At 46.5% G+C, this 13,305-nt stretch overlaps 5 protein-coding genes across 5 annotated transcripts; 2 read left to right on the top strand and 3 right to left on the bottom strand.

Moving 5' to 3' along the window:
* Positions 1–172: 172 nt before the first annotated feature.
* Positions 173–2,993, bottom strand: BDBG_03629 (uncharacterized protein). Its single transcript, XM_002626419.2, has one exon. It carries the CDS (start codon positions 2,423–2,425, stop codon positions 1,316–1,318), a length of 1,110 nt encoding a protein of 369 aa, XP_002626465.1. The 5' UTR covers positions 2,426–2,993; the 3' UTR covers positions 173–1,315.
* A 101-nt stretch (positions 2,994–3,094) lies between these two features.
* On the top strand, positions 3,095–7,836 carry BDBG_03627 (ankyrin repeat protein). The gene is made up of 6 exons (XM_002626417.2): positions 3,095–6,416; positions 6,484–6,715; positions 6,787–7,188; positions 7,257–7,364; positions 7,452–7,510; positions 7,576–7,836. Exons 1-6 carry the CDS (start codon positions 5,739–5,741, stop codon positions 7,621–7,623), a joined length of 1,527 nt encoding a protein of 508 aa, XP_002626463.1. The 5' UTR covers positions 3,095–5,738; the 3' UTR covers positions 7,624–7,836.
* BDBG_03628 (oxidoreductase) lies at positions 3,704–4,747 on the bottom strand (the record flags this gene model as incomplete). The annotated part of the gene is made up of 1 exon (XM_002626418.1): positions 3,704–4,747. The coding sequence occupies one exon, from the start codon at positions 4,745–4,747 to the stop codon at positions 3,704–3,706; it is 1,044 nt and encodes a 347-aa protein (XP_002626464.1).
* On the bottom strand, positions 7,365–13,149 carry BDBG_03625 (tyrosinase). Its single transcript, XM_031721332.1, has 10 exons — positions 12,773–13,149; positions 12,571–12,704; positions 12,206–12,493; positions 11,761–12,137; positions 11,292–11,696; positions 10,927–11,230; positions 10,690–10,868; positions 9,314–10,613; positions 7,813–9,219; positions 7,365–7,729 (listed from the first exon to the last, which is right to left on the bottom strand). Exons 1-8 carry the CDS (start codon positions 12,972–12,974, stop codon positions 10,100–10,102), a joined length of 2,403 nt encoding a protein of 800 aa, XP_031577851.1. The 5' UTR covers positions 12,975–13,149; the 3' UTR covers positions 7,365–7,729; positions 7,813–9,219; positions 9,314–10,099.
* On the top strand, positions 8,300–9,798 carry BDBG_03626 (uncharacterized protein). The gene has a single exon (XM_002626416.2). The coding sequence runs from the start codon at positions 8,398–8,400 to the stop codon at positions 9,139–9,141; it is 744 nt and encodes a 247-aa protein (XP_002626462.2). The 5' UTR covers positions 8,300–8,397; the 3' UTR covers positions 9,142–9,798.
* Positions 13,150–13,305: the final 156 nt, after the last annotated feature.

The raw sequence follows: 13,305 nt of genomic DNA, 5'->3' as shown, positions 1-13,305 counted from the left end.
TGGGCATGCAATTCCTCATCGAATATCGCATAAAATTTGCACATTTGCTCTCCTTTTGACGGGCTCTTTCACTAAGATCATGTTTTGAACCCACTTCGCTACGATCTTATTATCTTCTCCACTTTTTTTCTTCAGATTTCCTAATATACTTTCTACGTGCTCTCATATACCCAGTCGAGGCTTTTAGTACCACTTTTTCCCTTACCATTTTATATGGTATGGTATGTATGTACAAAGCTTCTAGATGCTTCTTCTCGCGTTTTATTTCTTCTTTTTAGAGGTTACACAGTTAGGTGAGACTTGTTGGTTGGTTTTCCGTTTGTTATTTCTAAGAGAAATGAGCTATGTATGGATATAATTTAGCAAATCAGTCGTTAGCGGAGAAAGCAAATCATTTCAATACCTGTTTTCATGATGTGACTTAAAAGGGTTTTGCTGTGCCTGATTATTATTGTTTACTGTGGTATATTCGCTGGGTTTTGCCTGAACGTCTGTAATCCCCAGAGGAAAGATGAGTTGGATATTAAATTTTCAGCAAGAATTTTCCTCAAGACTTAGGCGCTTAGGCATGTTGCTATAATTACCAGGAGAACGGAAAGTACAGAAGAAATAAAGGAAATAAAAATGTACTAAGAGAGAGGCAAGACGCTTGTACCACAAATAAGAAAGGGGAAAAAAAGGAAAAGGAAAACCGCCGATGACATGTCGTGTAGCCTTTCCTCACCGATAAAGTATAGTAGCTATTTCAAAAACAAGAGTAATTACCTAGAAGCCTCCAGTTGACAGAAAGGAAACGCCGTTTGTAATCTGCGAAGACACTAATATCAAAATCCTCAGCAACCGCCATACTCGCCTATCAACAGCTTAGTGTGGCGCCTGTTAGTCTAACCTAGACCAGTTTAATGAAAGACAGTATTTTATATAGGTATATCAAATTCTGATATGGCGGTGTTTGCACACATGGAAATTGTCAAAAAAGTAGGATAATAAACTGACTGTGGGGGGTATATAACAAGCCAAGAATGAAGACGACGAAAATAAAAGTGGAAGCAAAAACAGAAAAGTAACAAGGAGATTATACAAAGAAAAGAAGTGGTAATGGACCAGTAGGTGGGTGATATTGGAGGATGGGACGGGGAGGAAATATGAGACAAAAGGAAAAATATCAAAGAGTGGGCCGTCTGGCTGGTTGTGAATCTATACGAGTGCATTATCCTGATTGATATGCCCGGAGCGTAAAATCATCATGTAGCAAGATATCAGTGTCTCCAACTGCCCCGTGTCCTGTTCTTTCCATTTGTATCTGATCAAATTCTCAAGAGGAATTTGCAGTTGTGGAATCTTTTAATCTTCCGCTAAGAGAATGCAGGAAATCGGAACTCACGGCTCGCGAGCTTTCCCTTCGAATATCTCGAAGTTCCCGATCCCTTTGCCCCTTCTCTAAAGCCTCTGCCTGTACCATTGCAGTAACGGCAGCTAGCACCAAACTCCTCCGTCGCAACCCCCGCGATGATTTCTCTATTATGCGGAAATCACTGGTATGACTAGAGTTCCGTGGAGAATGGCGCGATTTATCAACTCTGTAGGTGTTGCTAATTGAGAGTTTAGATTTCAATGCAGGCTCTGTGGATGTGGAGGAACGGCGTGTGGGATTTCGGCTGTGGTTATTGATAAGGGAGGTGGGATTTCGAGAAGCTGGGAGATGGGAGAGCGAACTCGGATGCCTGTCTTCATCGATTTCGTCGAAGGATAATCGATCACTCTCTTCAAGTAGAAGTGCGATTCTAACGGTTTCCGCTACTGTTTTTGCGGTACATTGTAGAAGGGAGAGGTTTTCTCGATGCTGGCGGAGAGAAGAAAATTGCTCCTTATCTTGAGTCGTGATAGACGCGTAGTGAGCATATGGTAAGTTGTCCGCTTCAGAATGCGAGGTACGGCGGGACTCAATAAACCTCGGTGTTGAAGTAGGTGACGGCCCAGTCCAAGACGAATTATCATCATGTTCCCGGTATGGTGGACTTAAAGGTTCACTTTCCAACCAAATTGCGGGCACATCGGTATGAGCACTACGAGGAGGCGTAATTGGAAGAGCTGGTCCTACATCACTATCACTGTTTGCATCATTATCCAAGGTCTGAGCATTGAGTTTCTTTGTTAAAGTGCGGATCGAAAGTCCATGCCTGTCGCCATAATTATATGGAATCGATGTAGGAGCAGGCCCAAGTTGGAAAGGCTGACGTGAATGTCTAGGAAGTAGAGGATGGTCTTTCGAGTTTCGACAACGCGGAACGGGTGAGGGAGAACGAGATGAAAAAGGCGAGATCAGGTGGTCCTCGCAGGCAATCACCATGTCTTCATCGTAACTAGGTATCAACGAGTCCCGATTTTTCCTTCGAGGGGAGGAGAATGAAAAGTCTTCGAACATAGCTGTAGGGGGATATGAAATGGCTGCGATAGTTATATACTCGCACGAATGATACGGGGGGGGAGGTCAACCTTTCAGGGCCGTAGTTTAGGTTTAAAGGGAAAGACTGGGGTTGAAGGCTTTATATAGGAGAACTAAAATAAATTGCCTCAGCGCCTCGGAGCGGTTACGGGTCCTTTTTATTTCCCACGATTGGATAAGGCAGTGGGCTCGTGGAGTCATGGGCGGCTACAGGAGGCGAGAAACCGTGTTGGGACGGAATGCGGCGATATTAAATATAGGAAGATGGGTGGGTGGGTCTAGGCGGACACGGCCAAAAGGGTGGGATGATGATAGCTATTAGACGTAGAGTCTAGGCTGCCCAGAGTCCAGGAGCATGGCTGTACTGGGTGCAGGAGCTAGAAACAACAGACAAGAGAATTGAGACTGGCGTTGAAGAGAACGACAAGGAACGAGAGTTGAAGCTGGACGACAGTTATCAAAGACGGAATCGATGAAGGTTCTTGAGGTTCCAGGCATGGCCGAATCCGGAAATAATCTAGAAGCATTTAAACTTGCTTATTTAAGCAGGGCTGTGAAGATTAGGTTTTGCACTATTCCAGTCCAGGATTAGTGGGCGTTTGAGGAGGCGGCAAAGTTCCGTGAGCAATATATCCAAGGATCTCTATATGTGACGTGACGCTCCATATATCTGTTCTCGTCCGCGGCCTGTCCCCGTGAGTCTGTTTGCTGGTTTAACTTGCGTTTTCTTTTATGCGGCATCAGTCGTTATTTTTCTCTGTGAGCGGTGCATCCAAGCACACCGGCTCGAATCGCAAAGGGCTCGAGGAACGTCAGACAGACTCGATCTGAGCAACTATCAGAATGACGCATATGTACATCAGAATGGAACAGATTGATTTGTCTGTTATCATATGCGTCAAGAGCTGGAACGGCACCAACCCCACTGGGTAGAACATATGAATATTCATCATGCTATACAGGACGTCTGTACGAAGTATACTGTCTCCAAACCCTCATAAAAAGCATTATGTTTACGTCCAGTTCTGCGCCTGCTCTGAAATCACCCTTCAGGGTAATGGCGCTTTGTTTCTAACATTATGTTGGAAATGACTTGCTACCCGATCTTACATATATCTACGCGATAGCACCGTTACATGTCTCTCGCGCTCGGCCTGTTCACAGCATCTAAACAATTTTCTATTCGAAGGGTCGTTCTCTTGGGAATTAGAAACTATTTTCATTCCAAGTTATTCTCAGCTCAGCGCGAAAAATCCTCTAAATGCTTACAACCACCTTCTTCCCCGGTGTACGCTTTGAGGTTTCGAGGGCGTCCTGAATAGCTCCAAGCCCTTTTCCGGCGACTAGTGGATCTGGTGCTATGCTGTACCTCCCCGCCTTAAGGGCATCCGGCAAGAAATCTTCATATACCATCTTTCCTACATTCTTGTCCATATCCTCACCCTCTAGCCCCCGGATGCTTACTGCTAGGATGGCCTTTCCTGTCACACCTGGAGGCACCCACGCATCTTCGAGATCATCGATCGTCGAGGTGACGGTTTTAACCCCATCAACCTGAGAGACTGCCTCTGCAGTCTGCTTGAACGTCTTTTCTGTTCCAATCGCATCCAAGGCACCAGCAAGTTTCTTGCCTCGAAACGCCTCCTTTAACTTGTCGATCACGGATGCGTCATTATAGTCTACTACATGATCTGCACCCAGTCGTTTCGCGGCGGCGAAGTTTCTGGGCGATGCCGTCACAATGACATCGCACCCAGCAGCGACTGCTAGCTGGATAGCGTTGCTGCCGACACTACTCGTTCCACCCCAAATTAGAACGGTTGTAGACGTCTTTGTCGGGTTCAAACTGGGCTTGGGGAGGGCTAAGCCGTCCTCGTGAAATAATGCGGCCGATGCAGTCGACACTCCTAAAGGAAGCACAGCTGCACTTTCAAATGGTAGGGATGGCGGAATAGGCGATGCCATGTTCGAAAAGAGAACGGTATAATTTTGGAATCCCCCGTGCCTTTCGTCCTCCGTTATAAAGCTCAGGGCGTGACCGAGGACGCGATCGCCAATGCTGAATCGAGTGACATCGCTACCCACTTCGACTACTTCCCCGGCGACATCCACACCCAGAATCAATGGGTACTTGAACATAGCCCATGGAGTGTCCTGCATTTTCCAGTCGAGCTGGTTCATGGCAACTGCGGCATTCTTGATCACGATCTCATTTTCGTCCGCATACCTATCCTCGGCTTCACGCACAGAAAGGGGCTTCTTCTTGTGTCCAGCAAGGAAAGCTGCATAGTTGGTAGACATATTTTTGCTAGGTATGCGGGAGGTCAAAGCGATACATTGAATATTTTGGCACGAGCAGTTGGACGTGATGACACACTCTGAAACTTTTGTGTATTTTGGCAATCACATCTCCGCTCATGGAGCCCAATTGGCAGTATAATATACGTTTCCGTGAATTTCAATGTTTTGATAACACACTGAGGGCTCTCTCCTCCCACCACTCTAACCCCAGCTAGCTGCAAGTGCTCCAACCTAGTCACTGGATTTAAAATTTTAGTGGAATTTTTACATTTTCTTGTCATTCTAGCAGGTATACGAAAGCCCGCAGGGAATACCCTCCACTAAGAATCAAAAAGGAGATGGGGGAAGGAAATACTTTAGGCCTGAACACCACAGCCTTTTCAATTTTAAAGCAAATTTTAGGCTATGCTTAGTTTCGCCTTGGCCAGCTTTGCGAGAACCACTCGATCACTCTACCTTATTCATCCCCGCGTATCCACCGGAGTGAGTTACATGCAATATTTTTCATGGATTTTGGGCCGCCTGGAATACTTGCCCACAGAATAGCGTGAATGAATCACGGCCTGCAGGTATTTTCTGGTCGAGATTCTTCACCAAGACTGAAATTGCTCATTATTCAATGCATTGTTACTTGTCAAACGCTCATTCGTCGGACAGGGTTTCTAAGTAAGAGGACGTCATTCAGGATACTACAGACCTCCAAATAGCTTTTAGTGGTGATGCACGATTGTCGCATGGCAATGAATCCTGGTTGCTATGGTTCGCTACCTAACCGAAGAAGTTCAGAAATCTGATAATTGTTGCCCCGAATCTGCCGTGTCCAGAACGTTTGGTCTTGGATCAATAATACAAAATTGCATATTTAACGACGAGACATATTCTGTTCCATTACCGAACCCCTTCATAGTCACCAGGACGGTTGGATAAATCACCGGGACGACCTTCCCACTGCCCTTGCCTCTCTCAGAGGACAAATAGAACGCTACGAAAAATGTCGATCTGGACGGCTGCTCAAAGCGGGAAACTGAAGGAAGGGAGGCTGCTGGATATACTGGGTGAGGACTCTTCTCTTCGGGATCGTGAAGATGGATCAGGTATGACTCCGCTGGGATATGCCTTGGAGAACAGGAAGGCATCCGTGGTAAAGCTCCTCCTGGCCCACGGCGCCGACCCAGATAAGCCGATGGGGGAAACAATGAACTTTCGGGACGGTAGGACACCAATGTATCTCGCTGCGATAGCGAAGCCTGCCAGTCCTCGCATGGTCCAGCTGCTTCTTGAGAAAAAGCCGACGACCTTCGACAAACCTATTCCCTCACGTGGGAACCAAACCCCCTTGATGGCTGCCATTGCTAAGACATCGAATCCAGAAATTGTTAAGTTACTCATCAACGCGGGGGCGTCACTGGATGCGCGGGACGATAACGGTAAAACCGCACGCGATCTAGCAGATACGGTTTTGAACCCGGAAATCAAGAAACAAATCAAAGATGCCTTTGAGCCACCGCTACGAAAAGGCGGAGGCAAAGGTGGTCTTCGGAGCTATATGACCAAGTGGGTGGTCGGCGTACTCGCCAAGTCCAAAGCCTGGAGGGCCTTCGGATCCATATTCAAGTCTGCTTCCCGATATTTCCTCGGTATCGCTTCCCCAGGCAGCTACTACCCTGAGGTAAGATGGACAGTGGCGTCAACAAGACTCCACCGTTTGGCAGCTAACGTTGAGATATTTCTCACAGGAGGAGCTTGACGAGGAACAACCTGAAACAGTGGAGGACTTCAAAAATAGTCTGAACAAAGTAGTCAATAACGACGGCCTTGGGAGATTTTTCCCCCCTGGAAATACATACGTCAATGAAGTAGCCGAAAAAGCCGCTGCTCTTAAGAACGATCCGAACAATTGGTTGAAGTCACCCAGTCAGCTACAGGGTCTTGCTACTGTGGCTCTTTACAAACCCATTCTCTATTGTGGTAGGTATTAATTTTTCAATCCATCATAATGGGAGAGTAGAACACGAAACCAAAAATAACAAATACACCAGATGACAGCTACTCCATGAATGAAGAAGATCGCTGGCGCAAACAAGCGGAACTCGCCAAACGCATCACTGATATTGCAACGCGGGCGGACCCAAACAATAGAGGTATTTATTTTCGCTTGATCAATACAACCCTATATAATGCCGACAATCTCGATGGAAATGCGGTATTGCAGACACTCAACTTTAGACCAAATGGGTATACACCACTTGGGACCAGGCTCAGGGAGCGAATTCTTAATCCGCTCGTTTATGCGCCTCTAAGTTCTGGTGGGCAGCTGGAACGCCCCTATCTAGTCATGATCATCACCGACGGATTCCCATCTGGTGAAAGTCAAGATCAACTACGCAACGAGATACTAGAGTGCAGCCAATTCCTTGGGACAAAGGGTTACAGGAAAGATGGTACTTGAACATTCCATCCCTGCTTTTCTGGCACATTCAATATGAACCCGCCACTGATATTCATGCAGCGGTCCGATTCTGCCTCAGCCAAATCGGAACGGATGACGAAGCAAAAGACTTTATGAACAAACTGGATATGGATGATGAAGTTTTGCAGGTGCTTTACAGAACATCCGGTGAGTATCTCCAACCTTTTTTGCTTTTTTACTTTCCACCTAGTTTCACATGCCAGCCCAGGCTCAAACATCGCTTACATAAATTAGAACTCCTCGATGCGAGATACGATGAGCTCAGAAAGAACGAAGCTGAACTAGAAGATTGGGTGAGCACACCCAACTACCCCCTTAGAATAGATATTGACGGGTTTTGATACTAATATTTTCGTAGTTACTCTCCATGTTGCTCTCTCCGGTGCAGACCTTGAATGCCGAATAAAGGAATCTTAGTAGTGACTTTGCAGGCAACGTTACATTAGAGCTATTTCCTAATAGTGGTAGTTGATTTTCCGCGCTGGGAGCCACAGCCTGCAAAGTCCTAGAGACTGCGGAGCATTAGCATTAGCGTAGGCAGGGCAGAGTGCGAAATTACATTACAATGAAATAGATTTATGAGTACGAGCATTACCTTAGTCTTCATGCAAGCCTTGCGTCTCTTTTTTGTTCGTATCGCTGGTTGTGGAAATCATTGTCTCGTCAGAGCATCGAAGACATGAAATTCTATGGACCAGGGCTGGATTAGCGAATGCTAACTCCCAGCAAGATCCCCCAAGGCCGAAATCGAAATGTTTTTTGGCAAACTCAGGCTGTGGGCCAATCTAACATGAGAACCATCACCATATGCAGAATATTGGGCGTTAAACACCCCCTAGATCTTGGCGCTACCGACATTATCGCCAGGGATTATTCCTGTCCATCTTCCGCGATCGAAGGTCCGATCACGTACGAATGCCCAAGCTAATGTTTCTGCATGCAGGCAGACCTACATGATTGCAATGCCACATACCCGAGCAATTCATGCCCAACTTGAAGGGGTGGGGTTCCGGAATATTGGGGTGATATCAAGTTGAGGCGGAGTATGGAATGTGGAAGCCAACTTCCCGTTGAGTCCGGTAAAAACACCTCATCTATGTTCATTCGAAAGGTCAAGGTGGTTAATGCTCGTGGGGTTTATATCGGTAATGTAGCGCTCCTTTAAAGCATACCCAAATTCATGGAACGAAACCTCAATTATCATACTAGTAAAAACACTGGGAAAATGACTCTCCACGCCGATGCCGCCGCAGGAGCGCTTACAAGCACGACACTGGCATGCTACCTCCACAAAGCTGATATCAATGAGCAGTGCAAAGAAAAGGGAAAGGGAACCATCGGCCTGACCGCACTTGCTTTAGCAGCAAAGAACGGACATATTGAAGTCGTCCGACTCCTCCTCGACCACGGCGCCCAGGTCGATGCCGCCTCAAGCCAAAATCGAACCCCCTTGTGGATCGTTACCACGCAGGGACATGGCCCTCATAGAGCCGAAATTGTCGAACTCTTGCTCCGGCGCGGGGCCAATGCTAGATCCTCTCATCCTGAGCTTGACGGAGGTTCGAAACCTCTTGAGAACGAGTTGTTGAACCTCAAAGATCCAGAGGTGATCCAGCTACTAGTAGAAGCGAAAGGAACCACAGCTCGGTCTGAGAAACTCGCAGCGGCAGCTTCCAACAGTGAAATCGACGATGCTATGATCTCTACCACCAAACGAAGAAAGCTACGGGCTGCCAGCGTCAACCTCGTAACGGCATTTCTGATTTTCGTCCTTACTGTGATTGACAACGCCGCAATCACAAGAATGGTGCTCAAAATTTTCGCCACTACCCAAAAGAGCGACATCAACCCTAAACCTGCAGAAGAGCAGCAATCGAGGTTTCGCAGCACTGGGGGAAATCTCGGCGTGGTCGGGCTTGACTGAGCAATGAGGAGGGTACAGACGAGACACAATTCTGCGAGAAGACCAAGCACTGGAACTCTGAGATATTGTTTGATGATCCTATGAACTTCTTTAGTTAGCTATTTGCTGGCAATCGTCGTTCTAACTTCAAATGGAACTAAAAGTTTAAGATCAATTTTGCTTAGCAACCCACCCTGTATCAACTATATCCTGGATATTTGCCGAGGGGTTTGGTAAAATAATCCCATGCAGGATGATTTGAGAAGCAACGAATCAACCAGTTACGAGGGATTTTTATATAGGCCGAGGTGATGGAACCAACGTAGGAGCGTCCAATGGCGATAGCAACGATTCGGACAGAATTGGAATACATTGCTGATACAAGGGCCCCAGGCCCTTTCACCTCAGCCCCTCTGCCCAATATCCATGCATTAGGGAAATGCAAAGAGAGATTCTCAAGCCACCTTGTGCGTCGTTGAGCCCTTGTGGAGCCACGTACGGCCCGTGGAATGGACAGTTAGCTATCACCTCAAGGGTGCCGGTGTACTAGCAAGTACTCATGTGTACCGCCGTGCAAACGGAAGCCTTGCAATCCTCAAGGATATTACGGATGTGTATATGCAGCCAACGGAGTCAGCTTCTTCCTTTACTGATGATGAGAAAATTCAAGGATTCGACATTTAGACATTAAATGAGAGCAACAGGTCGTTATGCATGTAGTTCATGCACTTGTTGCAAAGAACCCCTCTTGAGTTTTTTGTGGCTTTAAAAACAAGTCCATGTTATGCAAGCTAGTTTAGTAGGAGATAGATTGAACCACTCGTTAAGATACGTTACTCTCGACGGATATGCATCTCATAGTTTGATTGCAAATGATGACGTTTCGATGCTTAAATCGACTGGAGAAGCTAAGTACTGTGGCATGCAAAGTAGGAATCCCCATTCCGCAAGGAGCAAACTATTAATTAGGCTCACGGAGTCACGGAACCATGTCAGCTTGCTTGTATGTCGTCACCGTGAGCGCTTTTGCAAACACTGGGTCCTTGCCCTCGGGGGAGGCCACGTATCTGACGTGCGTTATGTTTCCACTTTTGATGGCCCGCTCCACTGCCAGAACTCTCATTCCATCAACATAAACTATAAAATCGTTTCCCCCAATATCCACCCTAATGCTCGGCTCGTCCTTTTTCAGCCATGGTTCAAGCTTCAGCTCCGTAGGAGCGCTCAAGCCACGGCCGGCCTGCTTGCTGCCGCACGAAAGAAGGCGGGTTCGGCTGTTGATGACTATGAAAAGAGGAACATCATAGGTTTGCTGGTTAGTGACATCGCTCGAACCAGGGTACACGGATGCAAGCCAAATGCCTGTCTTTATTTCCCTGGGCGGCTTATCTTGGCTCGCGGATTGTGCTGTTATAACAAGTGACCCGCCGGTAGGGACTGCTTCCTCGAGCTGAGTAATGCTGTTGAAAGGAACATAATTTGTAGACACACCACTGAATCAAATAGAAATTAGATGAGAGAGGTTTGTGGGGTTAGAGGGAACAGATGGTAAAATTGGAGGACACTTACAGTGTTGGCGCTGGAACTCCTGCAGCCTCTGGGCTAATTCCGAGGGACGGAATTATCTGGGGGTCGTCAAATGTTGTTGGAATACTAGGATCATTTGAGTACTCCATTCTAGTCTGAGAAACAGAAACTTTGAGATTCAAAGTTGGCTTCCACCTCTCTTCAGAAACAACATTATCACCCTGCTTGCTCTCGTCAGTCAGAGTTGCTACAGATATAGAGCTAGACTTTTGGACTGACCATAGTGACTCTGTAGTACAGTCCTGAGAGAAAAGGTTCAACGGTAGCTGGTGTAAGGTCCTTCAGCGCCTGTTGGGCAATTTTTTTGACCAGGTACGGTGTGATCGGAATATATGCGATGACCTGCACGTCTTGCTCCTCCAGATCATTGCAGTTAGAGCAAACTGTTTCGCCGTTTTGCTCCGCTGGCTGGCTAAAGTTGTAAACATTGGTGACAAAGTCTTCTGGTCGAAATTTATTTTCCGTCTCGTTTTCAGGTCGTAGATAAACCTCAAGATTGAATGGATGGCCACCCATGGCGAACCTGACTGATTTAGATTGCGAGAAACTATAATGCAGGTACTATAGATATTGGGAATACTCACTTGGAGTATCTGATGCTCACGGCATAGTCATTCATTGAGACACCATTTTCCCCAGCCTGTAGCACATCTGGTAGTTTGCTGTCTGGTTTGCCCATTGCTATGGCTTCTTTCCTTAGGGCGCCATATGTATCATTCACGTCTCGAAAGAGTTCCTCCCTGTAGTTATCGCCATAGTTCCAACGCTGGAGTTCCGGGTATGTATATCCCAACTTGAACCAATCACGAACACCATCTGGTGTCCAGACGGTCCCTGCTTCATCCATGTGAAAAGGTCTAAGAGGTGCCTTGGATGTGACGATATCACCCATTCCGATTATTTTTTGATCAAATGGTCTCGTTTTATCCGCGTTAAACCACTTTTCTGGATTCAACGTTTGCCAAATTGCAAAGAGGCGATCGAGAAAACTGTCACCCGAAAGATAGTTACAATTAGCAACAGTAGATACATGCATGGACAGTCATGCCATACCAATGATGGAACCAAAATATGGGGTCAAAGGTTGCGACCGGAATTTGGGACATGTGGCCTCCATTCCCACCAACCCAGTAGTGAATGTTGTTGTGGATGAATTCTATATTCATGTCGTTGGTAACTTTGGATGCACTTGAAGAGTCCATGGTAGCATCCCTTGCCGTAGTTGCAAAGCTCACGAAATCCATCGGATAGGTGAGCAGTCTGTACACCATCTCCGTTGTTTTACCATAATCGAAATCCGTAATTGACTCGTGGTTGGTCATGAATTTGTTTGCTGCCTCATTGTTGACTACACCCTCCCTCCATTTCTTGCTGGTAGGCACACGTTCTCCTGGCGTCGGACAACGACTGGTAGCGTAACACTCCCCGTACTTAATGCATGCACTCCAATGTAAGTTAATCTGGATGTGCGATAGTGGTGTTTATTGTGCACACGTACCTCTAGCGCATCGTCGAAATCTGGGGACTTGAGCGTTCCGAGGCCGTAGACGCCCATTTTTTTACCGTTGGGCATCTCGAACTTGTAAAGCGGATTATATATGGTCATTGCCGGAAACCTGAGCCGAATCCTTGGCTTGCTGATAAGGTCCGGTATCTTTGGATACTTCGCCCAGTCCCAGAATGGGAGCCGCCATTGATACGCAGCTTCAAGCCACTCTTCCTCTACTCTCCCAGGCAGTCTCAATCGTGGAATGATAACATCGACCATTATCTCGTAGATGCGTTGCTGTTCATTTCCTTCTGGTGAGCAAGGATGAGGCGAGGCGTATCAGATCGAGATGTAAAGTGCAAGCATGTAGATACCTCGTAGAGTAGCAGATACGGCCGATGCCATATTGGAAACAGGCTATTTGCGTGCACGCAATAGCCCTTTAAGTGAGTCTCTTGAGCAGTAATCCCGGGCTCGTCCCAGGACTTGTAAGGCATGCCATGGATACCTGGAGAGAAAAATTAGATATCTGTGCGGAAACTGGGGGCTAGGTTTCATGGTTTGTTTCATGCCCACCTGCAATTTGGAAATAAGAATCCCTTGAGTCTGGGGGAATGGCCTGGAAATCACTGAGAGCCAGGAGAAATAGAGCAACCTGTATTTGATCCCTACGCTTTTGGCTTGTACTCCATTCATTAAACTCCCGTCTGATGGGTACCTGGTTGTCCGGGCCTAGGCCTACTTTGATTCCTTGAATAGGATAGTATTCGTAAGCCATCGTGGTCGGCGTTAAATCATACTTCTAGGTGTTGTAGGGCGAGACGGGTGCTTGAGGTAGTTCCCTCAACTTTTCCGAGTTGACGGACGCTGCATCGCTTATGTATTCTCAGCATTCTGAATAACCATTCTGATTCGTTGCTAAAACGTTGTCAGGATCACATTCTTTTGTTTTTTTAGTTTTTTATTTTTTTTATTTTTTAGAAAAATTAATTTGCAATTCTCTGTAACAGAATACTTTTTCGTTGCAGGGTAACTATACTATCTAGTTTTCTTATTTTCAATTTTCAATTTTTGCATTGACTTTTCTCACTTGCCGTTGAAGAAGGGAG

Source organism: Blastomyces gilchristii (genome assembly GCF_000003855.2).
Source record: "Blastomyces gilchristii SLH14081 genomic scaffold supercont1.5, whole genome shotgun sequence".
NCBI lineage: Eukaryota > Fungi > Ascomycota > Eurotiomycetes > Onygenales > Ajellomycetaceae > Blastomyces > Blastomyces gilchristii.
Note: the sequence above shows the minus strand (reverse complement) of the source record. Positions and strands in the feature narration are given on the sequence as shown.

Bases quoted from the DNA above. Each gene is read 5' to 3' on its own strand.
- BDBG_03627 (XM_002626417.2), top strand. From the start codon at position 5,739: ATGTCGATCTGGACGGCTGCTCAAAGCGGGAAACTGAAGGAAGGGAGG. The intron at 7,189-7,256 runs GTACTTGAACAT...ATATTCATGCAG, and splicing joins AAAGGGTTACAGGAAAGATG to CGGTCCGATTCTGCCTCAGC. The intron at 7,511-7,575 runs GTGAGCACACCC...ATATTTTCGTAG, and splicing joins AAGCTGAACTAGAAGATTGG to TTACTCTCCATGTTGCTCTC.
- BDBG_03625 (XM_031721332.1), bottom strand. From the start codon at position 12,974: ATGGCTTACGAATACTATCCTATTCAAGGAATCAAAGTAGGCCTAGGC. The intron at 11,231-11,291 runs GTGAGTATTCCC...TAAATCAGTCAG, and splicing joins GTGAGCATCAGATACTCCAA to GTTCGCCATGGGTGGCCATC. The intron at 10,869-10,926 runs GTCAGTCCAAAA...GAGAGCAAGCAG, and splicing joins TGTACTACAGAGTCACTATG to GGTGATAATGTTGTTTCTGA.
- BDBG_03626 (XM_002626416.2), top strand. From the start codon at position 8,398: ATGGAACGAAACCTCAATTATCATACTAGTAAAAACACTGGGAAAATG.
- BDBG_03629 (XM_002626419.2), bottom strand. From the start codon at position 2,425: ATGTTCGAAGACTTTTCATTCTCCTCCCCTCGAAGGAAAAATCGGGAC.